This window comes from Paramisgurnus dabryanus, chromosome 4 (genome assembly GCF_030506205.2).
Source record: "Paramisgurnus dabryanus chromosome 4, PD_genome_1.1, whole genome shotgun sequence".
In the NCBI taxonomy this organism is placed as follows: domain Eukaryota; kingdom Metazoa; phylum Chordata; class Actinopteri; order Cypriniformes; family Cobitidae; genus Paramisgurnus; species Paramisgurnus dabryanus.
In genome coordinates this window covers 4871704-4897526 of record NC_133340.1, presented here as the reverse complement: position 1 = coordinate 4897526, position 25823 = coordinate 4871704, and the positions used below count along the sequence as shown (strand labels likewise).

Below are 25823 nucleotides of genomic sequence, written 5' to 3'. Positions count from 1 at the left end.
GTGGTTGTTGGAACAACCGTGGTAGTCTTTGGAAGAACTGTTGTGGTTGTTGGAGGAACTGTTGTGGTCGTTCGAGCAACAGTTGTGGTTATTTGAGCCGCAGTTGTGGTCGTTGGACCAACTGTGGTAGTTGTTGGAGCAACAGTTGTGGTCGTTTGAGCTGCAGCTGTTGTCATTGGAGCAATTGTGGTAGTTGTTGGAGGAACTGTTGTAGTCGTTGGAGCAACAGTTGTGGTTGTTGGAGCAACAGTTGTGGTCGTTGGAGCAGCATTTGTGGTTGTTGGAGCAACTGTGGTAGTTGTTGGAGGAACTGTTGTGGTCGTTAAAGCAACTGTTGTGGTTGTTGGAGCAGCAGTTGTTGTTGTTGGAGCCACAGATGTCGTCGTTGGAGCAACTGTTGTGGTCGTTGGAGCAACAGTTATGGTTGTTAGAGCAACTGTGGTTGTCGTTGGAAGAACTGTTGTGGTTGTTGGAGAAACAGTTGTGGTCTTTAGAGCAGCAGTTGTGGTTGTTGGAGCAGCAGTTGTTGTGGTTGGAGCAACTGTTGTGGTCGTTGGAGCAACATTTGTGGTTGTTAGAGCAACTGTGGTAGTTGTTGGAGGAACTGTTGTGGTCGTTGAAGCAACTGTTGTGGTTGTTGGAGCAGCAGTTGTTGTTGTTGGAGCCACAGATGTCGTTGTTGGAGCAACTGTTGTGGTCGTTGGAGCAACAGTTGTGGTTGTTAGAGCAACTGTGGTTGTCGTTGGAAGAACTGTTGTGGTTGTTGGAGAAACAGTTGTGGTCTTTGGAGCAGCAGTTGTGGTTGTTGGAGCAGCAGTTGTTGTGGTTGGAGCAACTGTTGTGGTCGTTGGAGCAACATTTGTGGTTGTTAGAGCAACTGTGGTAGTTGTTGGAGGAACTGTTGTGGTCGTTCGAGCAACAGTTGTGGTTATTTGAGCCGCAGTTGTGGTCGTTGGACCAACTGTGGTGGTTGTTAGAGCAACAGTTGTGGTTGTTGGAGCAACTGTGGTAGTTGTTGGAGGAACTGTTGTGGTGGTTGGAGCAACAGTTTTGGTTGTTGGAGAAACTGTGTTAGTTGTTGAAGGAACTGTTGTGGTCGTTGGAGCAACTGTGGTAGTTGTTGGAGGAACTGTTGTGTTCGTTGGAGCAACAGTTGTGGTTGTTGGAACAACTGTGGTAGTCTTTGGAAGAACTGTTGTGGTTGTTGGAGGAACTGTTGTGGTCGTTCGAGCAACAGTTGTGGTTATTTGAGCCGCAGTTGTGGTCGTTGGACCAACTGTGGTAGTTGTTGGAGCAACAGTTGTGGTTGATGGAGCAACTGTGGTAGTTGTTGGAAGAATTGTTGTGGTTGATGGAGCAACTGTGGTAGTTGTTGGAAGAATTGTTGTGGTCGTTGGAGCAACAGTTGTGGTTGTTAGAGCAACTGCGGTAGTTGTTGGAGGAACTGTTGTGGTGGTTGGAGCAACAGTTTTGGTTGTTGGAGAAACTGTGTTAGTTGTTGAAGGAACTGTTGTGGTCGTTGGAGCAACTGTGGTAGTTGTTGGAGGAACTGTTGTGGTCGTTGGAGCAACAGTTGTGGTTGTTGGAGCTGCAGTTGTCGTTTTTGGAGCAACAGTTGTGGTCATTTGAGCTGCAGCTGTCGTCATTGGAGCAACTGTGGTAGTTGTTGGAGGAACTGTTGTAGTCGTTGGAGCAACAGTTGTGGTTGTTGGAGCAACAGTTGTGGTCGTTGGAGCAGCATTTGTGGTTGTTGGAGCAACTGTGGTAGTTGTTGGAGGAACTTTTGTGGTCGTTGAAGCAACAGTTGTGGTTGTTGGAGCAACAGTTGTGGTCGTTGGAGCAACAGTTGTGGTCGTTGGAGCAGCAGTTGTGGTTGTTGGAGCAGCAGTTGTTGTTGTTGGAGCTACAGTTGTTGTTGTTGGAGCAACAGTTGTGGTCGTTTGAGCTGCAGCTGTCGTCGTTGGAGCAACTGTGGTAGTTGTTGGAGGAACTGTTGTAGTCGTTGGAGCAACAGTTGTGGTCGTTGGAGCAGCATTTGTGGTTGTTGAAGCAACTGTGGTAGTTGTTGGAGGAACTGTTGTGGTCTTTGAAGCAACAGTTGTGGTTGTTGGAGCAACTGTGGTTGTCTTTGGGAGAACTGTTGTGGTTGTTGGAGCAACAGATGTGGTCGTTGGAGCAGCAGTTGTTGTTGTTGAAGCTACAGTTGTTGTTGTTGGAGCAACAGTTGTGGTCGTTTGAGCTGCAGCTGTCGTCGTTGGAGCAACTGTTTTGGTTGTTGTAGCAACTGTGGTAGTTGTTGGAGGAACTGTTGTGGTGGTTGGAGCAACAGTTGTGGTTGTTGGAGCAACTGTGGTAGTTGTTGGAGCAACTGTGGTAGTCGTTGGAGGAACTGTGGTAGTCGTTGGAGGAACTGTGGTAGTCGTTGGAGGAACTGTTGTGGTCATTGGAGCAACAGTTGTGGTTGTTGGAGCAACTGTGTTAGTTGTTGGAGGAACAGTTGTGGTCGTTAGGGCAACAGTTTTGGTTGTTGTAGCAACTGTGGTAGTTGTTGGAGGAACTGTTGTGGTGGTTGGAGCAACAGTTGTGGTTGTTGGAGCAACTGTTGTAGTTGTTGGAGCAACTGTGGTAGTTGTTGGAGGTACTGTTGTGGTGGTTTGAGCAACAGTTGTTGTTGTTGGGGCAGCAGTTGTTGTGGTTGGAACAACAGTTGTGGTTCTTGAAGCAGCAGTTGTGGTTGTTGGACCAGCAGTTGTTGTTGTTGGAGGCACAGATGTTGTCGTTGGAGCAACTGTGGTAGTCGTTGGAGGAACTGTTGTGGTCGTTGGAGCAACAGTTGTGGTTGTTGGACCAGCAGTTGTTGTTGTTGGAGGCGCAGATGTTGTCGTTGGAGCAACTGTGGTAGTCGTTGGAGGAACTGTTGTGGTCGTTGGAGCAACAGTTGTGGTTGTTGGAGCAACAGTTGTGGTCGTAAGAGCAGCAGTTGTGGTTGTTGGAGCAGCAGTTGTGGTTGTTGGAGCTACAGTTGTCGTGTTTGGAGCAACAGTTGTGGTTGTTTGAGCCGCAGTTGTCGTCATTGAAGCAACTGTGGTAGATGTTGGAGGAAGTGTTGTAGTCGTTGGAGCAACAGTTGTGGTTGTTGGAGCAACAGTTGTGGTCGTTGGAGCAGCATTTGTGGTTGTTGGAGCAACTGTGGTAGTTGTTGGAGGAACTGTTGTGGTCGTTAAAGCAACTGTTGTGGTTGTTGGAGCAGCAGTTGTTGTTGTTGGAGCCACAGATGTCGTCGTTGGAGCAACTGTTGTGGTCGTTGGAGCAACAGTTATGGTTGTTAGAGCAACTGTGGTTGTCGTTGGAAGAACTGTTGTGGTTGTTGGAGAAACAGTTGTGGTCTTTAGAGCAGCAGTTGTGGTTGTTGGAGCAGCAGTTGTTGTGGTTGGAGCAACTGTTGTGGTCGTTGGAGCAACATTTGTGGTTGTTAGAGCAACTGTGGTAGTTGTTGGAGGAACTGTTGTGGTCGTTGAAGCAACTGTTGTGGTTGTTGGAGCAGCAGTTGTTGTTGTTGGAGCCACAGATGTCGTTGTTGGAGCAACTGTTGTGGTCGTTGGAGCAACAGTTGTGGTTGTTAGAGCAACTGTGGTTGTCGTTGGAAGAACTGTTGTGGTTGTTGGAGAAACAGTTGTGGTCTTTGGAGCAGCAGTTGTGGTTGTTGGAGCAGCAGTTGTTGTGGTTGGAGCAACTGTTGTGGTCGTTGGAGCAACATTTGTGGTTGTTAGAGCAACTGTGGTAGTTGTTGGAGGAACTGTTGTGGTCGTTCGAGCAACAGTTGTGGTTATTTGAGCCGCAGTTGTGGTCGTTGGACCAACTGTGGTGGTTGTTAGAGCAACAGTTGTGGTTGTTGGAGCAACTGTGGTAGTTGTTGGAGGAACTGTTGTGGTGGTTGGAGCAACAGTTTTGGTTGTTGGAGAAACTGTGTTAGTTGTTGAAGGAACTGTTGTGGTCGTTGGAGCAACTGTGGTAGTTGTTGGAGGAACTGTTGTGTTCGTTGGAGCAACAGTTGTGGTTGTTGGAACAACTGTGGTAGTCTTTGGAAGAACTGTTGTGGTTGTTGGAGGAACTGTTGTGGTCGTTCGAGCAACAGTTGTGGTTATTTGAGCCGCAGTTGTGGTCGTTGGACCAACTGTGGTAGTTGTTGGAGCAACAGTTGTGGTTGATGGAGCAACTGTGGTAGTTGTTGGAAGAATTGTTGTGGTTGATGGAGCAACTGTGGTAGTTGTTGGAAGAATTGTTGTGGTCGTTGGAGCAACAGTTGTGGTTGTTAGAGCAACTGCGGTAGTTGTTGGAGGAACTGTTGTGGTGGTTGGAGCAACAGTTTTGGTTGTTGGAGAAACTGTGTTAGTTGTTGAAGGAACTGTTGTGGTCGTTGGAGCAACTGTGGTAGTTGTTGGAGGAACTGTTGTGGTCGTTGGAGCAACAGTTGTGGTTGTTGGAGCTGCAGTTGTCGTTTTTGGAGCAACAGTTGTGGTCATTTGAGCTGCAGCTGTCGTCATTGGAGCAACTGTGGTAGTTGTTGGAGGAACTGTTGTAGTCGTTGGAGCAACAGTTGTGGTTGTTGGAGCAACAGTTGTGGTCGTTGGAGCAGCATTTGTGGTTGTTGGAGCAACTGTGGTAGTTGTTGGAGGAACTTTTGTGGTCGTTGAAGCAACAGTTGTGGTTGTTGGAGCAACAGTTGTGGTCGTTGGAGCAACAGTTGTGGTCGTTGGAGCAGCAGTTGTGGTTGTTGGAGCAGCAGTTGTTGTTGTTGGAGCTACAGTTGTTGTTGTTGGAGCAACAGTTGTGGTCGTTTGAGCTGCAGCTGTCGTCGTTGGAGCAACTGTGGTAGTTGTTGGAGGAACTGTTGTAGTCGTTGGAGCAACAGTTGTGGTCGTTGGAGCAGCATTTGTGGTTGTTGAAGCAACTGTGGTAGTTGTTGGAGGAACTGTTGTGGTCTTTGAAGCAACAGTTGTGGTTGTTGGAGCAACTGTGGTTGTCTTTGGGAGAACTGTTGTGGTTGTTGGAGCAACAGATGTGGTCGTTGGAGCAGCAGTTGTTGTTGTTGAAGCTACAGTTGTTGTTGTTGGAGCAACAGTTGTGGTCGTTTGAGCTGCAGCTGTCGTCGTTGGAGCAACTGTTTTGGTTGTTGTAGCAACTGTGGTAGTTGTTGGAGGAACTGTTGTGGTGGTTGGAGCAACAGTTGTGGTTGTTGGAGCAACTGTGGTAGTTGTTGGAGCAACTGTGGTAGTCGTTGGAGGAACTGTGGTAGTCGTTGGAGGAACTGTGGTAGTCGTTGGAGGAACTGTTGTGGTCATTGGAGCAACAGTTGTGGTTGTTGGAGCAACTGTGTTAGTTGTTGGAGGAACAGTTGTGGTCGTTAGGGCAACAGTTTTGGTTGTTGTAGCAACTGTGGTAGTTGTTGGAGGAACTGTTGTGGTGGTTGGAGCAACAGTTGTGGTTGTTGGAGCAACTGTTGTAGTTGTTGGAGCAACTGTGGTAGTTGTTGGAGGTACTGTTGTGGTGGTTTGAGCAACAGTTGTTGTTGTTGGGGCAGCAGTTGTGGTTGTTGGAGCAACTTTGGTAGTTGTTGGAGGAACTGTTGTGGTCGTTGAATCAACAGTTGTGGTTGTTGGAGCAACTGTGGTAGTCGTTGGAGGAACTCTTGTGGTCTTAGGAGCAACAGTTGTGGTTGTTGGAGCAACTGTTGTGGTTGTTGGAGCAGCAGTTGTTGTGGTTGGAGCAACAGTTGTGGTTGTTGGAGCAACTGTGGTAGTTGTTGGAGGAACTGTTGTGGTTGTTGGAGCAACAGTTGTGGTTGTTGGAGCAACTGTGGTAGTTGTTGGAAGAATTGTTGTGGTCGTTGGAGCAGTATTTGTGGTTGTTGGACCAACAGTGGTAGTTGTTGGAGGAACTGTTGTGGTTGTTGGAGCAACAGTTTTGGTTGTTGGAGCAACTGTGGTAGTTGTTGGAAGAACTGTTGTGGTTTTTGGAGCAGCTGTTGAGGTTGTTGGAGCAGCAGTTGTTGTGGTTGGAGCAACAGTTGTGGTTGTTGTAGCAACTGTGGTAGTTGTTGGAGGAACTGTGGTAGTTGTTAGAGGAACTGTTGTGGTCGTTGGAGCAACAGTTGTGGTTGTTGGAGCAACTGTGGTAGTTTTTGGAGGAACTGTTGTGGTCGTTGGAGCAACAGTTGTGGTTGTTGGAGCAACTGTGGTAGTTGTTGGAAGAATTGTTGTGGTCGTTGGAGCAATAGTTATGGTTGTTAGAGCAACTGTGGTAGTTGTTGGAGGAACTGTTGTGGTCGTTGGAGGAACGGTTGTGGTTGGAGCAACAGTTGTGGTGGTTGGAGCAACTGTGGTAGTTGTTGGAGGAACTGTTGTGGTCATTGGAGCAACAGTTGTGGTGGTTGGAGCAACTGTGGTAGTTGTTGGAGGAACTGTTGTGGTCATTGGAGCAACAGTTGTGGTTGTTGGAGCAACTGTGGTAGTTGTTGGAGGAACTGTTGTGGTCGTTGGAGCAACAGTTGTGGTTGTTGGAGCAACTGTGGTAGTTGTTGGAGGAACTGTTGTGGTCGTTGGAGCAACAGTTGTGGTTGTTGGAGCAACTGTGGTAGTTGTTGGAAGAATTGTTGTGGTCGTTGGAGCAGTATTTGTGGTTGTTGGAGCAACAGTGGTAGTTGTTGGAGGAACTGTTGTGGTGGTTGGAGCAACAGTTGTGGTTGTTGGAGCAACAGTTGCGGTTGTTGGAGCAACTGTGGTAGTTGTTGGAGGAACTGTTGTGGTCGTTGGAGCAAATGTTGTGGTTGTTGGAGCAACTTTGGTAGTTGTTGGAGGAACTGTTGTGGTTGTTGGAGCAGCAGTTGTGGTTGTTGGAGCAGCAGTTGTTGTGGTTAAAGCATCAGTTGTGGTTGGAGCAACAGTTGTGGTGGTTGGAGCAACTGTGGTAGTTGTTGGAGGAACTGTTGTGGTCATTGGAGCAACAGTTGTGGTTGTTGGAGCAACTGTGGTAGTTGTTGGAGGAACTGTTGTGGTCGTTGGAGCAACAGTTGTGGTTGTTAGAGCAACTGTGGTAGTTGTTGGAGGAACTGTTGTGGTCGTTGGAGCAACAGTTGTGGTTGTTGGAGCAACTGTGGTAGTTGTTGGAAGAATTGTTGTGGTCGTTGGAGCAGTATTTGTGGTTGTTGGAGCAACAGTGGTAGTTGTTGGAGAAACTGTTGTGGTGGTTGGAGCAACAGTTGTGGTTGTTGGAGCAACAGTTGCGGTTGTTGGAGCAACTGTGGTAGTTGTTGGAGGAACTGTTGTGGTCGTTGGAGCAAATGTTGTGGTTGTTGGAGCAACTTTGGTAGTTGTTGGAGGAACTGTTGTGGTCGTTGAATCAACAGTTGTGGTTGTTGGAGCAACTGTGGTAGTCGTTGGAGGAACTCTTGTGGTCTTAGGAGCAACAGTTGTGGTTGTTGGAGCAACTGTTGTGGTTGTTGGAGCAGCAGTTGTTGTGGTTGGAGCAACAGTTGTGGTTGTTGGAGCAACTGTGTTAGTTGTTGGAGGAACTGTTGTGGTCGTTGGAGCAACAGTTGTGGTTGTTGGAGCAACTGTGGTAGTTGTTGGAAGAATTGTTGTGGTCGTTGGAGCAGTATTTGTGGTTGTTGGACCAAAAGTGGTAGTTGTTGGAGGAACTGTTGTGGTTGTTGGAGCAACAGTTGTGGTTGTTGGAGCAACTGTGGTAGTTGTTGGAAGAACTGTTGTGGTCGTTGGAGCAGTATTTGTGGTTGTTGGACCAACAGTGGTAGTTGTTGGAGGAACTGTTGTGGTTGTTGGAGCAACAGTTGTGGTTGTTGGAGCAACTGTCGTAGTTGTTGGAGGAACTGTTGTGGTGGTTGGAGCAACAGTTGTGGTTGTTGGAGCAACTTTGGTAGTTGTTGGAGGAACTGTTGTGGTCGTTGGAGCAACAGTTGTGGTTGTTGGAGCAACTGTGGTAGTTGTTGGAGGAACTGTTGTGGTCGTTAGAGCAACAGTTGTGGTTGTAGGAGCAACTGTGGTAGTTGTTGGAGGAACTGCTGTGGTCGTTGGAGCAACAGTTGTGGTTGTTGGAGCAGCAGTTGTGGTTGTTGGAGCAGCAGTTGTTGTGGTTAAAGCATCAGTTGTGGTTGGAGCAACAGTTGTGGTGGTTGGAGCAACTGTGGTAGTTGTTGGAGGAACTGTTGTGGTCATTGGAGCAACAGTTGTGGTTGTTGGAGCAACTGTGGTAGTTGTTGGAGGAACTGTTGTGGTCGTTGGAGCAACAGTTGTGGTTGTTGGAGCAACTGTGGTAGTTGTTGGAGGAACTGTTGTGGTCGTTGGAGCAACAGTTGTGGTTGTTGGAGCAACTGTGGTAGTTGTTGGAAGAATTGTTGTGGTCGTTGGAGCAGTATTTGTGGTTGTTGGAGCAACTGTGGTAGTTGTTGGAAGAACTGTTGTGGTTGGTGGAGCAGCAGTTGAGGTTGTTGGAGCAGCAGTTGTTGTGGTTGGAGCAACAGTTGTGGTTGTTGGAGCAACTTTGGTAGCTGTTGGAGGAACAGTTGTGGTCATTGTAGCAACAGTTTTGGTTGTTGTAGCAACTGTGGTAGTTGTTGGAGGAACTGCTGTGGTCGTTGGAGCAACAGTTGTGGTTGTTGGAGCAACTGTGGTAGTTGTTGGAGGAACTGTTGTGGTCGTTGGAGCAACAGTTGTGGTTGTTGGAGCAACTGTGGTAGTTGTTGGAAGAATTGTTGTGGTCGTTGGAGCAATAGTGGTGGTTGTTAGAGCAACTGTGGTAGTTGTTGGAGGAACTGTTGTGGTCTTTGGAGGAAAAGTTGTGGTTGTAGGAGCAACTGTGGTAGTTGTTGGAGGAACTGCTGTGGTCGTTGGAGCAACAGTTGTGGTTGTTGGAGCAGCAGTTGTTGTGGTTAAAGCATCAGTTGTGGTTGGAGCAACAGTTGTGGTGGTTGGAGCAACTGTGGTAGTTGTTGGAGGAACTGTTGTGGTCATTGGAGCAACAGTTGTGGTTGTTGGAGCAACTGTGGTAGTTGTTGGAGGAACTGTTGTGGTCGTTGGAGCAACAGTTGTGGTTGTTGGAGCAACTGTGGTAGTTGTTGGAGGAACTGTTGTGGTCGTTGGAGCAACAGTTGTGGTTGTTGGAGCAACTGTGGTAGTTGTTGGAAGAATTGTTGTGGTCGTTGGAGCAGTATTTTTGGTTGTTGGAGCAACAGTGGTAGTTGTTGGAGGAACTGTTGTGGTGGTTGGAGCAACAGTTGTGGTTGTTGGAGCAACAGTTGCGGTTGTTGGAGCAACTGTGGTAGTTGTTGGAGGAACTGTTGTGGTCGTTGGAGCAACAGTTGTGGTTGTTGGAGCAACTGTGGTAGTTGTTGGAGGAACTGTTGTGGTCGTTGGAGCAACAGTTGTGGTGGTTGGAGCAACTGTGGTAGTTGTTGGAAGAAGTGTTGTGGTCGTTGTAGCAATAGTTGTGGTTGTTAGAGCAACTGTGGTAGTTGTTGGAGGAACTGTTGTGGTCGTTGGAGGAACTGTTGTGGTTTTTGGAGCAACTGTGGTAGTTGTTTTAGGAACTGTTGTGGTCGTTGGAGCAACAGTTGTGGTTGTTGGAGCAGCAGTTGTGGTTGTTGGAGCAGCAGTTGTTGTGGTTAAAGCATCAGTTGTGGTTGGAGCAACAGTTGTGGTGGTTGGAGCAACTGTGGTAGTTGTTGGAGGAACTGTTGTGGTCATTGGAGCAACAGTTGTGGTTGTTGGAGCAACTGTGGTAGTTGTTGGAGGAACTGTTGTGATCGTTGGAGCAATAGTTGTGGTTGTTGGAGCAACTGTGGTAGTTGTTGGAGGAACTGTTGTGGTCGTTGGAGCAACAGTTGTGGTTGTTGGAGCAACTGTGGTAGTTGTTGGAAGAATTGTTGTGGTCGTTGGAGCAGTATTTGTGGTTGTTGGAGCAACAGTGGTAGTTGTTGGAGGAACTGTTGTGGTGGTTGGAGCAACAGTTGTGGTTGATGGAGCAACAGTTGTGGTTGTTGGAGCAACAGTTGTGGTTGTTGGAGCAACTGTGGTAGTTGTTGGAGGAACTGCTGTGGTCGTTGGAGCAACAGTTGTGGTTGTTGGAGCAACTGTGGTAGTTGTTGGAGGAACTGCTGTGGTCGTTGGAGCAACAGTTGTGGTTGTTGGAGCAGCAGTTGTTGTGGTTAAAGCATCAGTTGTGGTTGGAGCAACAGTTGTGGTGGTTGGAGCAACTGTGGTAGTTGTTGGAGGAACTGTTGTGGTCATTGGAGCAACAGTTGTGGTTGTTGGAGCAACTGTGGTAGTTGTTGGAAGAATTGTTGTGGTCGTTGGAGCAGTATTTGTGGTTGTTGGAGCAACAGTGGTAGTTGTTGGAGGAACTGTTGTGGTGGTTGGAGCAACAGTTGTGGTGGTTGGAGCAACTGTGGTAGTTGTTGGATGAACTGTTGTGGTCGTTGGAGCAACAGTTGTGGTTGTTGGAGCAACTGTGGTAGTTGTTGGAAGAATTGTTGTGGTCGTTGGAGCAGTATTTGTGGTTGTTGGAGCAACAGTGGTAGTTGTTGGAGGAACTGTTGTGGTGGTTGGAGCAACAGTTGTGGTTGATGGAGCAACAGTTGTGGTTGTTGGAGCAACAGTTGTGGTTGTTGGAGCAACTGTGGTAGTTGTTGGAAGAACTGTTGTGGTCGTTGGAGCAGTATTTGTGGTTGTTGGACCAACAGTGGTAGTTGTTGGAGGAACTGTTGTGGTTGTTGGAGCAACAGTTGTGGTTGTTGGAGCAACTGTGGTAGTTGTTGGAAGAACTGTTGTGGTTTTTGGAGCAGCTGTTGAGGTTGTTGGAGCAGCAGTTGTTGTGGTTGGAGCAACAGTTGTGGTTGTTGGAGCAACTTTGTTAGCTGTTGGAGGAACAGTTGTGGTCATTGGAGCAACAGTTTTGGTTGTTGTAGCAACTGTGGTAGTTGTTGGAGGAACTGTGGTAGTTGTTGGAGGAACTGTTGTGGTCGTTGGAGCAACAGTTGTGGTTGTTGGAGCAACTGTGGTAGTTTTTGGAGGAACTGTTGTGGTCGTTGGAGCAACAGTTGTGGTTGTTGGAGCAACTGTGGTAGTTGTTGGAAGAATTGTTGTGGTCGTTGGAGCAATAGTTATGGTTGTTAGAGCAACTGTGGTAGTTGTTGGAGGAACTGTTGTGGTCGTTGGAGGAACGGTTGTGGTTGGAGCAACAGTTGTGGTGGTTGGAGCAACTGTGGTAGTTGTTGGAGGAACTGTTGTGGTCATTGGAGCAACAGTTGTGGTTGTTGGAGCAACTGTGGTAGTTGTTGGAGGAACTGTTGTGGTCGTTGGAGCAACAGTTGTGGTTGTTGGAGCAACTGTGGTAGTTGTTGGAAGAATTGTTGTGGTCGTTGGAGCAGTATTTGTGGTTGTTGGAGCAACAGTGGTAGTTGTTGGAGGAACTGTTGTGGTGGTTGGAGCAACAGTTGTGGTTGATGGAGCAACAGTTGTGGTTGTTGGAGCAACAGTTGTGGTTGTTGGAGCAACTGTGGTAGTTGTTGGAAGAACTGTTGTGGTCGTTGGAGCAGTATTTGTGGTTGTTGGACCAACAGTGGTAGTTGTTGGAGGAACTGTTGTGGTTGTTGGAGCAACAGTTGTGGTTGTTGGAGCAACTGTGGTAGTTGTTGGAAGAACTGTTGTGGTTTTTGGAGCAGCTGTTGAGGTTGTTGGAGCAGCAGTTGTTGTGGTTGGAGCAACAGTTGTGGTTGTTGGAGCAACTTTGTTAGCTGTTGGAGGAACAGTTGTGGTCATTGGAGCAACAGTTTTGGTTGTTGTAGCAACTGTGGTAGTTGTTGGAGGAACTGTGGTAGTTGTTGGAGGAACTGTTGTGGTCGTTGGAGCAACAGTTGTGGTTGTTGGAGCAACTGTGGTAGTTTTTGGAGGAACTGTTGTGGTCGTTGGAGCAACAGTTGTGGTTGTTGGAGCAACTGTGGTAGTTGTTGGAAGAATTGTTGTGGTCGTTGGAGCAATAGTTATGGTTGTTAGAGCAACTGTGGTAGTTGTTGGAGGAACTGTTGTGGTCGTTGGAGGAACGGTTGTGGTTGGAGCAACAGTTGTGGTGGTTGGAGCAACTGTGGTAGTTGTTGGAGGAACTGTTGTGGTCATTGGAGCAACAGTTGTGGTTGTTGGAGCAACTGTGGTAGTTGTTGGAGGAACTGTTGTGGTCGTTGGAGCAACAGTTGTGGTTGTTGGAGCAACTGTGGTAGTTGTTGGAAGAACTGTTGTGGTCGTTGGAGAAGCAGTTGTGGTTGTTGGAGCAGCAGTTGTGGTTGTTGGAGCAGCAGTTGTTGTGGTTGGAGCAACAGTTGTGGTTGTTGGAGCAACTGTGGTAGTTGTTGGAGGAACTGTTGTGGTCATTGGAGCAACAGTTGTGGTTGTTGGAGCAACTGTGGTAGTTGTTGGAGGAACTGTTGTGGTCGTTGGAGCAGTATTTGTGGTTGTTGGAGCAACAGTGGTAGTTGTTGGAGGAACTGTTGTGGTGGTTGGAGCAACAGTTGTGGTTGTTGGAGCAACTTTGGTAGTTGTTGGAGGAACTGTTGTGGTCGTTGGAGCAACAGTTGTGGTTGTTGGAGCAACTGTGGTAGTTGTTGGAGGAACTGTTATGGTCGTTGGAGCAACAGTTGTGGTTGTAGGAGCAACTGTGGTAGTTGTTGGAGGAACTGCTGTGGTCGTTGGAGCAACAGTTGTGGTTGTTGGAGCAGCAGTTGTGGTTGTTGGAGCAGCAGTTGTTGTGGTTAAAGCATCAGTTGTGGTTGGAGCAACAGTTGTGGTGGTTGGAGCAACTGTGGTAGTTGTTGGAGGAACTGTTGTGGTCATTGGAGCAACAGTTGTGGTTGTTGGAGCAACTGTGGTAGTTGTTGGAGGAACTGTTGTGGTCGTTGGAGCAACAGTTGTGGTTGTTGGAGCAACTGTGGTAGTTGTTGGAGGAACTGTTGTGGTCGTTGGAGCAACAGTTGTGGTTGTTGGAGCAACTGTGGTAGTTGTTGGAAGAATTGTTGTGGTCGTTGGAGCAGTATTTGTGGTTGTTGGAGCAACAGTGGTAGTTGTTGGAGGAACTGTTGTGGTGGTTGGAGCAACAGTTGTGGTTGTTGGAGCAACAGTTGCGGTTGTTGGAGCAACTGTGGTAGTTGTTGGAGGAACTGTTGTGGTCATTGGAGCAAATGTTGTGGTTGTTGGAGCAACTGTGGTAGTTGTTGGAGGAACTGTTGTGGTCGTTGGAGCAAAAGTTGTGGTTGTTGGAGCAACTGTGGTAGTTGTTGGAAGAATTGTTGTGGTCGTTGTAGCAATAGTTGTGGTTGTTAGAGCAACTGTGGTAGTTGTTGGAGGAACTGTTGTGGTCGTTGGAGGAATTGTTGTGGTTGTTGGAGCAACTGTGGTAGTTGTTGGAGGAACTGTTGTGGTCGTTGGAGCAACCGTTGTGGTTGTTGGAGCAGCAGTTGTGGTTGTTGGAGCAGCAGTTGTTGTGGTTAAAACATCAGTTGTGGTTGGAGCAACAGTTGTGGTGGTTGGAGCAACTGTGGTACTTGTTGGAGGAACTGTTGTGGATGTTGGAGCAACAGTTGTGGTTGTTGGAGCAACTTTGGTAGTTGTTGGAGGAACTGTTGTGGTCGTTGAAGCAACAGTTGTGGTTGTTGGAGCAACTGTGGTAGTCGTTGGAGGAACTCTTGTGGTCGTAGGAGCAACAGTTGTGGTTGTTGGAGCAACTGTTGTGGTTGTTGGAGCAGCAGTTGTTGTGGTTGGAGCAACAGCTGTGGTTGTTGGAGCAACTGTGGTAGTTGTTGGAGGAACAGTTGTGGTCGTTGGAGCAACAGTTGTGGTTGTTGGAGGAACTGTGGTAGTTGTTGGAAGAATTGTTGTGGTCGTTAAAGGAGTAATTGTGGTTGTTGGACCAACAGTGGTAATTGTTGGAGGAACTGTTGTGGTTGTTGGAGCAACAGTTGTGGTTGTTGGAGCAACTGTGGTAGTTGTTGGAAGAACTGTTGTGGTTGGTGGAGCAGCAGTTGAGGTTGTTGGAGCAGCAGTTGTTGTGGTTGGAGCAACAGTTGTGGTTGTTGGAGCAACTTTGGTAGCTGTTGGAGGAACAGTTGTGGTCATTGTAGCAACAGTTTTGGTTGTTGTAGCAACTGTGGTAGTTGTTGGAGGAACTGTTGTGGTCGTTGGAGCAACAGTTGTGGTTGTTGGAGCAACTGTGGTAGTTGTTGGAAGAATTGTTGTGGTCGTTGGAGCAATAGTGGTGGTTGTTAGAGCAACTGTGGTAGTTGTTGGAGGAACTGTTGTGGTCTTTGGAGGAACTGTTGTGGTTGTAGGAGCAACTGTGGTAGTTGTTGGAAGAACTGCTGTGGTCGTTGGAGCAACAGTTGTGGTTGTTGGAGCAGCAGTTGTTGTGGTTAAAGCATCAGTTGTGGTTGGAGCAACAGTTGTGGTGGTTGGAGCAACTGTGGTAGTTGTTGGAGGAACTGTTGTGGTCATTGGAGCAACAGTTGTGGTTGTTGGAGCAACTGTGGTAGTTGTTGGAGGAACTGTTGTGGTCGTTGGAGCAACAGTTGTGGTTGTTGGAGCAACTGTGGTAGTTGTTGGAGGAACTGTCGTGGTCGTTGGAGCAACAGTTGTGGTTGTTGGAGCAACTGTGGTAGTTGTTGGAAGAATTGTTGTGGTCGTTGGAGCAGTATTTTTGGTTGTTGGAGCAACAGTGGTAGTTGTTGGAGGAACTGTTGTGGTGGTTGGAGCAACAGTTGTGGTTGTTGGAGCAACAGTTGCGGTTGTTGGAGCAACTGTGGTAGTTGTTGGAGGAACTGTTGTGGTCGTTGGAGCAACAGTTGTGGTTGTTGGAGCAACTGTGGTAGTTGTTGGAGGAACTGTTGTGGTCGTTGGAGGAACTGTTGTGGTTGTTGAAGCAACTGTGGTAGTTGTTGGAAGAAGTGTTGTGGTCGTTGTAGCAATAGTTGTGGTTGTTAGAGCAACTGTGGTAGTTGTTGGAGGAACTGTTGTGGTCGTTGGAGGAACTGTTGTGGTTTTTGGAGCAACTGTGGTAGTTGTTGGAGGAACTGTTGTGGTCGTTGGAGCAACAGTTGTGGTTGTTGGAGCAGCAGTTGTGGTTGTTGGAGCAGCAGTTGTTGTGGTTAAAGCATCAGTTGTGGTTGGAGCAACAGTTGTGGTGGTTGGAGCAACTGTGGTAGTTGTTGGAGGAACTGTTGTGGTCATTGGAGCAACAGTTGTGGTTGTTGGAGCAACTGTGGTGGTTGTTGGAGGAACTGTTGTGATCGTTGGAGCAATAGTTGTGGTTGTTGGAGCAACTGTGGTAGTTGTTGGAGGAACTGTTGTGGTCGTTGGAGCAACAGTTGTGGTTGTTGGAGCAACTGTGGTAGTTGTTGGAAGAATTGTTGTGGTCGTTGGAGCAGTATTTGTGGTGGTTGGAGCAACAGTTGTGGTTGATGGAGCAACAGTTGTGGTTGTTGGAGCAACAGTTGTGGTTGTTGGAGCAACTGTGGTAGTTGTTGGAGGAACTGTTGTGGTCGTTGGAGCAACAGTTGTGGTTGTAGGAGCAGCAGTGGTGGTTGTTGGAGCAGCAGTTGTTGTGGTTAAAGCATCAGTTGTGGTTGGAGCAACAGTTGTGGTGGTTGGAGCAACTGTGGTAGTTGTTGGAGGAACTGTTGTGGTCATTGGAGCAACAGTTGTGGTTGTTGGAGCAACTGTGGTAGTTGTTGGAAGAATTGTTGTGGTCGTTGGAGCAGTATTTGTGGTTGTTGGAGCAACAGTGGTAGTTGTTGGAGGAACTGTTGTGGTGGTTGGAGCAACAGTTGTGGTGGTTGGAGCAACTGTGGTAGTTGTTGGATGAACTGTTGTGGTCGTTGGAGCAACAGTTGTGGTTGTTGGAGCAACTGTGGTAGTTGTTGGAAGAATTGTTGTGGTCGTTGGAGCAGTATTTGTGGTTGTTGGAGGAACTGTTGTGGTGGTTGGAGCAACTGTGGTAGTTGTTGGAGGAACAGTTGTGGTCGTTGGAGCAACAGTTGTGGTTGTTGGAGGAACTGTGGTAGTTGTTGGAAGAATTGTTGTGGTCGTTAAAGGAGTATTTGTGGTTGTTGGACCAACAGTGGTAATTGTTGGAGGAACTGTTGTGGTTGTTGGAGCAACAGTTGTGGTTGTTGGAGCAACTGTGGTAGTTGTTGGAAGAACTGTTGTGGTTGGTGGAGCAGCAGTTGAGGTTGTTGGAGCAGCAGTTGTTGTGGTTGGAGCAACAGTTGTGGTTGTTGGAGCAACTTTGGTAGCTGTTGGAGGAACAGTTGTGGTCATTGTAGCAACAGTTTTGGTTGTTGTAGCAACTGTGGTAGTTGTTGGAGGAACTGTTGTGGTCGTTGGAGCAACAGTTGTGGTTGTTGGAGCAACTGTGGTAGTTGTTGGAGGAACTGTTGTGGTCGTTGGAGCAACAGTTGTGGTTGTTGGAGCAACTGTGGTAGTTGTTGGAAGAATTGTTGTGGTCGTTGGAGCAATAGTGGTGGTTGTTAGAGCAACTGTGGTAGTTGTTGGAGGAACTGTTGTGGTCTTTGGAGGAACTGTTGTGGTTGTAGGAGCAATTGTGGTAGTTGTTGGAGGAACTGCTGTGGTCGTTGGAGCAACAGTTGTGGTTGTTGGAGCAGCAGTTGTTGTGGTTAAAGCATCAGTTGTGGTTGGAGCAACAGTTGTGGTGGTTGGAGCAACTGTGGTAGTTGTTGGAGGAACTGTTGTGGTCATTGGAGCAACAGTTGTGGTTGTTGGAGCAACTGTGGTAGTTGTTGGAGGAACTGTTGTGGTCGTTGGAGCAACAGTTGTGGTTGTTGGAGCAACTGTGGTAGTTGTTGGAGGAACTGTCGTGGTCGTTGGAGCAACAGTTGTGGTTGTTGGAGCAACTGTGGTAGTTGTTGGAAGAATTGTTGTGGTCGTTGGAGCAGTATTTTTGGTTGTTGGAGCAACTTTGGTAGTTGTTGGAGGAACTGTTGTGGTGGTTGGAGCAACAGTTGTGGTTGTTGGAGCAACAGTTGCGGTTGTTGGAGCAACTGTGGTAGTTGTTGGAGGAACTGTTGTGGTCGTTGGAGCAACAGTTGTGGTTGTTGGAGCAACTGTGGTAGTTGTTGGAGGAACTGTTGTGGTCGTTGGAGGAACTGTTGTGGTCGTTGGAGCAACTGTGGTAGTTGTTGGAAGAAGTGTTGTGGTCGTTGTAGCAATAGTTGTGGTTGTTAGAGCAACTGTGGTAGTTGTTGGAGGAACTGTTGTGGTCGTTGGAGGAACTGTTGTGGTTTTTGGAGCAACTGTGGTAGTTGTTGGAGGAACTGTTGTGGTCGTTGGAGCAACAGTTGTGGTTGTTGGAGCAGCAGTTGTGGTTGTTGGAGCAGCAGTTGTGGTTGTTGGAGCAGCAGTTGTTGTGGTTAAAGCATCAGTTGTGGTTGGAGCAACAGTTGTGGTGGTTGGAGCAACTGTGGTAGTTGTTGGAGGAACTGTTGTGGTCATTGCAGCAACAGTTGTGGTTGTTGGAGCAACTGTGGTAGTTGTTGGAGGAACTGTTGTGATCGTTGGAGCAATAGTTGTGGTTGTTGGAGCAACTGTGGTAGTTGTTGGAGGAACTGTTGTGGTCGTTGGAGCAACAGTTGTGGTTGTTGGAGCAACTGTGGTAGTTGTTGGAAGAATTGTTGTGGTCGTTGGAGCAGTATTTGTGGTTGTTGGAGCAACAGTGGTAGTTGTTGGAGGAACTGTTGTGGTGGTTGGAGCAACAGTTGTGGTTGATGGAGCAACAGTTGTGGTTGTTGGAGCAACAGTTGTGGTTGTTGGAGCAACTGTGGTAGTTGTTGGAGGAACTGTTGTGGTCGTTGGAGCAACAGTTGTGGTTGTAGGAGCAGCAGTTGTGGTTGTTGGAGCAGCAGTTGTTGTGGTTAAAGCATCAGTTGTGGTTGGAGCAACAGTTGTGGTGGTTGGAGCAACTGTGGTAGTTGTTGGAGGAACTGTTGTGGTCATTGGAGCAACAGTTGTGGTTGTTGGAGCAACTGTGGTAGTTGTTGGAAGAATTGTTGTGGTCGTTGGAGCAGTATTTGTGGTTGTTGGAGCAACAGTGGTAGTTGTTGGAGGAACTGTTGTGGTGGTTGGAGCAACAGTTGTGGTGGTTGGAGCCACTGTGGTAGTTGTTGGATGAACTGTTGTGGTCGTTGGAGCAACAGTTGTGGTTGTTGGAGCAACTGTGGTAGTTGTTGGAAGAATTGTTGTGGTCGTTGGAGCAGTATTTGTGGTTGTTGGAGGAACTGTTGTGGTGGTTGGAGCAACAGTTGTGGTTGATGGAGCAACATTTGTGGTTGTTGGAGCAACAGTTGTGGTTGTTGGAGCAACTGTGGTAGTTGTTGGAGGAACTGTTGTGGTCGTTGGAGCAACAGTTGTGGTTGTTGGAGCAGCAGTTGTGGTTGTTGGAGCAGCAGTTGTTGTGGTTAAAGCATCAGTTGTGGTTGGAGCAACAGTTGTGGTGGTTGGAGCAACTGTGGTAGTTGTTGGAGGAACTGTTGTGGTCATTGGAGCAACAGTTGTGGTTGTTGGAGCAACTGTGGTAGTTGTTGGAGGAACTGTTGTGGTCGTTGGAGCAACAGTTGTGGTTGTTGGAGCAACTGTGGTAGTTGTTGGAGGAACTGTTGTGGTCGTTGGAGCAACAGTTGTGGTTGTTGGAGCAACTGTGGTAGTTGTTGGAAGAATTGTTGTGGTCGTTGGAGCAGTATTTGTGGTTGTTGGAGCAACAGTGGTAGTTGTTGGAGGAACTGTTGTGGTGGTTGGAGCAACAGTTGTGGTTGTTGGAGCAACAGTTGCGGTTGTTGGAGCAACTGTGGTAGTTGTTGGAGGAACTGTTGTGGTCGTTGGAGCAACAGTTGTGGTTGCTGGAGCAACTGTGGTAGTTGTTGGAGGAACTGTTGTGGTCGTTGGAGCAAAAGTTGTGGTTGTTGGAGCAACTGTGGTAGTTGTTGGAAGAATTGTTGTGGTCGTTGTAGCAATAATTGTGGTTGTTAGAGCAACTGTGGTAGTTGTTGGAGGAACTGTTGTGGTCGTTGGAGGAATTGTTGTGGTTGTTGGAGCAACTGTGGTAGTTGTTGGAGGATCTGTTGTGGTCGTTGGAGCAACAGTTGTGGTTGTTGGAGCAGCAGTTGTGGTTATTGGAGCAGCAGTTGTTGTGGTTAAAACATCAGTTGTGGTTGGAGCAACAGTTGTGGTTGTTGGAGCAACAGTTGCGGTTGTTGGAGCAACTGTGGTAGTTGTTGGAGGAACTGTTGTGGTCGTTGGAGCAACAGTTGTGGTTGTTGGAGCAACTGTGGTAGTTGTTGGAGGAACTGTTGTGGTCGTTGGAGGAACTGTTGTGGTCGTTGAAGCAACTGTGGTAGTTGTTGGAAGAAGTGTTGTGGTCGTTGTAGCAATAGTTGTGGTTGTTAGAGCAACTGTGGTAGTTGTTGGAGGAACTGTTGTGGTCGTTGGAGGAACTGTTGTGGTTTTTGGAGCAACTGTGGTAGTTGTTGGAGGAACTGTTGTGGTCGTTGGAGCAACAGTTGTGGTTGTTGGAGCAGCAGTTGTGGTTGTTGGAGCAGCAGTTGTTGTGGTTAAAGCATCAGTTGTGGTTGGAGCAACAGTTGTGGTGGTTGGAGCAACTGTGGTAGTTGTTGGAGGAACTGTTGTGGTCATTGGAGCAACAGTTGTGGTTGTTGGAGCAACTGTGGTGGTTGTTGGAGGAACTGTTGTGATCGTTGGAGCAATAGTTGTGGTTGTTGGAGCAACTGTGGTAGTTGTTGGAGGAACTGTTGTGGTCGTTGGAGCAACAGTTGTGGTTGTTGGAGCAACTGTGGTAGTTGTTGGAAGAATTGTTGTGGTCGTTGGAGCAGTATTTGTGGTTGTTGGAGCAACAGTGTTAGTTGTTGGAGGAACTGTTGTGGTGGTTGGAGCAACAGTTGTGGTTGATGGAGCAACAGTTGTGGTTGTTGGAGCAACAGTTGTGGTTGTTGGAGCAACTGTGGTAGTTGTTGGAGGAACTGTTGTGGTCGTTGGAGCAACAGTTGTGGTTGTAGGAGCAGCAGTTGTGGTTGTTGGAGCAGCAGTTGTTGTGGTTAAAGCATCAGTTGTGGTTGGAGCAACAGTTGTGGTGGTTGGAGCAACTGTGGTAGTTGTTGGAGGAACTGTTGTGGTCATTGGAGCAACAGTTGTGGTTGTTGGAGCAACTGTGGTAGTTGTTGGAAGAATTGTTGTGGTCGTTGGAGCAGTATTTGTGGTTGTTGGAGCAACAGTGGTAGTTGTTGGAGGAACTGTTGTGGTGGTTGGAGCAACAGTTGTGGTGGTTGGAGCAACTGTGGTAGTTGTTGGATGAACTGTTGTGGTCGTTGGAGCAACAGTTGTGGTTGTTGGAGCAACTGTGGTAGTTGTTGGAAGAATTGTTGTGGTCGTTGGAGCAGTATTTGGGGTTGTTGGAGGAACTGTTGTGGTGGTTGGAGCAACTGTGGTAGTTGTTGGAGGAACAGTTGTGGTCGTTGGAGCAACAGTTGTGGTTGTTGGAGGAACTGTGGTAGTTGTTGGAAGAATTGTTGTGGTCGTTAAAGGAGTATTTGTGGTTGTTGGACCAACAGTGGTAATTGTTGGAGGAACTGTTGTGGTTGTTGGAGCAACAGTTGTGGTTGTTGGAGCAACTGTGGTAGTTGTTGGAAGAACTGTTGTGGTTGGTGGAGCAGCAGTTGAGGTTGTTGGAGCAGCAGTTGTTGTGGTTGGAGCAACAGTTGTGGTTGTTGGAGCAACTTTGGTAGCTGTTGGAGGAACAGTTGTGGTCATTGTAGCAACAGTTTTGGTTGTTGTAGCAACTGTGGTAGTTGTTGGAGGAACTGTTGTGGTCGTTGGAGCAACAGTTGTGGTTGTTGGAGCAACTGTGGTAGTTGTTGGAGGAACTGTTGTGGTCGTTGGAGCAACAGTTGTGGTTGTTGGAGCAACTGTGGTAGTTGTTGGAAGAATTGTTGTGGTCGTTGGAGCAATAGTGGTGGTTGTTAGAGCAACTGTGGTAGTTGTTGGAGGAACTGTTGTGGTCTTTGGAGGAACTGTTGTGGTTGTAGGAGCAATTGTGGTAGTTGTTGGAGGAACTGCTGTGGTCGTTGGAGCAACAGTTGTGGTTGTTGGAGCAGCAGTTGTTGTGGTTAAAGCATCAGTTGTGGTTGGAGCAACAGTTGTGGTCGTTGGAGCAACTGTGGTAGTTGTTGGAGGAACTGTTGTGGTCATTGGAGCAACAGTTGTGGTTGTTGGAGCAACTGTGGTAGTTGTTGGAGGAACTGTTGTGGTCGTTGGAGCAACAGTTGTGGTTGTTGGAGCAACTGTGGTAGTTGTTGGAGGAACTGTCGTGGTCGTTGGAGCAACAGTTGTGGTTGTTGGAGCAACTGTGGTAGTTGTTGGAAGAATTGTTGTGGTCGTTGGAGCAGTATTTTTGGTTGTTGGAGCAACTTTGGTAGTTGTTGGAGGAACTGTTGTGGTGGTTGGAGCAACAGTTGTGGTTGTTGGAGCAACAGTTGCGGTTGTTGGAGCAACTGTGGTAGTTGTTGGAGGAACTGTTGTGGTCGTTGGAGCAACAGTTGTGGTTGTTGGAGCAACTGTGGTAGTTGTTGGAGGAACTGTTGTGGTCGTTGGAGGAACTGTTGTGGTCGTTGGAGCAACTGTGGTAGTTGTTGGAAGAAGTGTTGTGGTCGTTGTAGCAATAGTTGTGGTTGTTAGAGCAACTGTGGTAGTTGTTGGAGGAACTGTTGTGGTCATTGGAGGAACTGTTGTGGTTTTTGGAGCAACTGTGGTAGTTGTTGGAGGAACTGTTGTGGTCGTTGGAGCAACAGTTGTGGTTGTTGGAGCAGCAGTTGTGGTTGTTGGAGCAGCAGTTGTGGTTGTTGGAGCAGCAGTTGTTGTGGTTAAAGCATCAGTTGTGGTTGGAGCAACAGTTGTGGTGGTTGGAGCAACTGTGGTAGTTGTTGGAGGAACTGTTGTGGTCATTGCAGCAGCAGTTGTGGTTGTTGGAGCAACTGTGGTAGTTGTTGGAGGAACTGTTGTGATCGTTGGAGCAATAGTTGTGGTTGTTGGAGCAACTGTGGTAGTTGTTGGAGGAACTGTTGTGGTCGTTGGAGCAACAGTTGTGGTTGTTGGAGCAACTGTGGTAGTTGTTGGAAGAATTGTTGTGGTCGTTGGAGCAGTATTTGTGGTTGTTGGAGCAACAGTGGTAGTTGTTGGAGGAACTGTTGTGGTGGTTGGAGCAACAGTTGTGGTTGATGGAGCAACAGTTGTGGTTGTTGGAGCAACAGTTGTGGTTGTTGGAGCAACTGTGGTAGTTGTTGGAGGAACTGTTGTGGTCGTTGGAGCAACAGTTGTGGTTGTAGGAGCAGCAGTTGTGGTTGTTGGAGCAGCAGTTGTTGTGGTTAAAGCATCAGTTGTGGTTGGAGCAACAGTTGTGGTGGTTGGAGCAACTGTGGTAGTTGTTGGAGGAACTGTTGTGGTCATTGGAGCAACAGTTGTGGTTGTTGGAGCAACTGTGGTAGTTGTTGGAAGAATTGTTGTGGTCGTTGGAGCAGTATTTGTGGTTGTTGGAGCAACAGTGGTAGTTGTTGGAGGAACTGTTGTGGTGGTTGGAGCAACAGTTGTGGTGGTTGGAGCAACTGTGGTAGTTGTTGGATGAACTGTTGTGGTCGTTGGAGCAACAGTTGTGGTTGTTGGAGCAACTGTGGTAGTTGTTGGAAGAATTGTTGTGGTCGTTGGAGCAGTATTTGTGGTTGTTGGAGGAACTGTTGTGGTGGTTGGAGCAACAGTTGTGGTTGATGGAGCAACATTTGTGGTTGTTGGAGCAACAGTTGTGGTTGTTGGAGCAACTGTGGTAGTTGTTGGAGGAACTGTTGTGGTCGTTGGAGCAACAGTTGTGGTTGTTGGAGCAGCAGTTGTGGTTGTTGGAGCAGCAGTTGTTGTGGTTAAAGCATCAGTTGTGGTTGGAGCAACAGTTGTGGTGGTTGGAGCAACTGTGGTAGTTGTTGGAGGAACTGTTGTGGTCATTGGAGCAACAGTTGTGGTTGTTGGAGCAACTGTGGTAGTTGTTGGAGGAACTGTTGTGGTCGTTGGAGCAACAGTTGTGGTTGTTGGAGCAACTGTGGTAGTTGTTGGAGGAACTGTTGTGGTCGTTGGAGCAACAGTTGTGGTTGTTGGAGCAACTGTGGTAGTTGTTGGAAGAATTGTTGTGGTCGTTGGAGCAGTATTTGTGGTTGTTGGAGCAACAGTGGTAGTTGTTGGAGGAACTGTTGTGGTGGTTGGAGCAACAGTTGTGGTTGTTGGAGCAACAGTTGCGGTTGTTGGAGCAACTGTGGTAGTTGTTGGAGGAACTGTTGTGGTCGTTGGAGCAACAGTTGTGGTTGCTGGAGCAACTGTGGTAGTTGTTGGAGGAACTGTTGTGGTCGTTGGAGCAAAAGTTGTGGTTGTTGGAGCAACTGTGGTAGTTGTTGGAAGAATTGTTGTGGTCGTTGTAGCAATAATTGTGGTTGTTAGAGCAACTGTGGTAGTTGTTGGAGGAACTGTTGTGGTCGTTGGAGGAATTGTTGTGGTTGTTGGAGCAACTGTGGTAGTTGTTGGAGGAACTGTTGTGGTCGTTGGAGCAACAGTTGTGGTTGTTGGAGCAGCAGTTGTGGTTATTGGAGCAGCAGTTGTTGTGGTTAAAACATCAGTTGTGGTTGGAGCAACAGTTGTGGTGGTTGGAGCAACTGTGGTACTTGTTGGAGGAACTGTTGTGGATGTTGGAGCAACAGTTGTGGTTGTTGGAGCAACTTTGGTAGTTGTTGGAGGAACTGTTGTGGTCGTTGAAGCAACAGTTGTGGTTGTTGGAGCAACTGTGGTAGTCGTTGGAGGAACTCTTGTGGTCTTAGGAGCAACAGTTGTGGTTGTTGGAGCAACTGTTGTGGTTGTTGGAGCAGCAGTTGTTGTGGTTGGAGCAACAGTTGTGGTGGTTGGAGCAACTGTGGTAGTTGTTGGAGGAACTGTTGTGGTCATTGGAGCAACAGTTGTGGTTGTTGGAGCAATTGTGGTAGTTGTTGGAGGAACTGTTGTGATCGTTGGAGCAATAGTTGTGGTTGTTGGAGCAACTGTGGTAGTTGTTGGAGGAACTGTTGTGGTCGTTGGAGGAACTGTTGTGGTCGTTGGAGCAACAGTTGTGGTTGTTGGAGCAACTGTGGTAGTTGTTGAAAGAATTGTTGTGGTCGTTGGAGCAGTATTTGTGGTTGTTGGAGCAACAGTGGTAGTTGTTGGAGGAACTGTTGTGGTGGTTGGAGCAACAGTTGTGGTTGATGGAGCAACAGTTGTGGTTGTTGGAGCAACAGTTGTGGTTGTTGGAGCAACTGTGGTAGTTGTTGGAGGAACTGTTGTGGTCGTTGGAGCAACAGTTGTGGTTGTTGGAGCAGCAGTTGTGGTTGTTGGAGCAGCAGTTGTTGTGGTTAAAGCATCAGTTGTGGTTGGAGCAACAGTTGTGGTGGTTGGAGCAACTGTGGTAGTTGTTGGAGGAACTGTTGTGGTCATTGGAGCAACAGTTGTGGTTGTTGGAGCAACTGTGGTAGTTGTTGGAGGAACTGTTGTGGTCGTTGGAGCAACAGTTGTGGTTGTTGGAGCAACTGTGGTAGTTGTTGGAGGAACTGTTGTGGTCGTTGGAGCAACAGTTGTGGTTGTTGGAGCAACTGTGGTAGTTGTTGGAAGAATTGTTGTGGTCGTTGGAGCAGTATTTGTGGTTGTTGGAGCAACAGTGGTAGTTGTTGGAGGAACTGTTGTGGTGGTTGGAGCAACAGTTGTGGTTGTTGGAGCAACTGTGGTAGTTGTTGGAGGAACTGTTGTGGTCGTTGGAGGAATTGTTGTGGTTGTTGGAGCAACTGTGGTAGTTGTTGGAGGAACTGTTGTGGTCGTTAGAGCAACAGTTGTGGTTGTTGGAGCAGCAGTTGTGGTGGTTGGAGCAACAGTTGTGGTGGTTGGAGCAACTGTGGTACTTGTTGGAGGAACTGTTGTGGTCGTTGAAGCAACAGTTGTGGTTGTTGGAGCAACTGTGGTAGTCGTTGGAGGAACTCTTGTGGTCGTAGGAGCAACAGTTCGGGTTGTTGGAGCAACTGTTGTGGTTGTTGGAGCAGCAGTTGTTGTGGTTGGAGCAACAGCTGTGGTTGTTGGAGCAACTGTGGTAGTTGTTGGAGGAACAGTTGTGGTCGTTGGAGCAACAGTTGTGGTTGTTGGAGGAACTGTGGTAGTTGTTGGAAGAATTGTTGTGGTCGTTGAAGGAGTATTTGTGGTTGTTGGACCAACAGTGGTAGTTGTTGGAGGAACTGTTGTGGTTGTTGGAGCAACAGTTGTGGTTGTTGGAGCAACTGTGGTAGTTGTTGGAAGAACTGTTGTGGTTGGTGGAGCAGCAGTTGAGGTTGTTGGATCAGCAGTTGTTGTGGTTGGAGCAACAGTTGTGGTTGTTGGAGCAACTTTGGTAGCTGTTGGAGGAACAGTTGTGGTCATTGTAGCAACAGTTTTGGCTGTTGTAGCAACTGTGGTAGTTGTTGGAGGAACTGTTGTGGTCGTTGGAGCAACAGTTGTGGTTGTTGGAGCAACTGTGGTAGTTGTTGGAGGAACTGTTGTGGTCGTTGGAGCAACAGTTGTGGTTGTTGGAGCAACTGTGGTAGTTGTTGGAAGAATTGTTGTGGTCGTTGGAGCAATAGTGGTGGTTGTTAGAGCAACTGTGGTAGTTGT

At 47.8% G+C, this 25823-nt stretch overlaps 1 protein-coding gene across 1 annotated transcript in view; it reads right to left on the bottom strand.

Annotated features, from left to right (window-relative positions):
* Positions 1-25592, bottom strand: part of LOC135746690 (uncharacterized) — a 46641-nt gene extending 21049 nt beyond the window's left edge. The window contains exon 1 of the mRNA XM_065265346.2: positions 24762-25592. Coding sequence (XP_065121418.2) covers positions 24762-25592 — 831 coding nt within the window. The remainder of the gene's footprint in view (positions 1-24761) is intronic.
* Between the last annotated feature and the right edge of the window lie 231 nt (positions 25593-25823).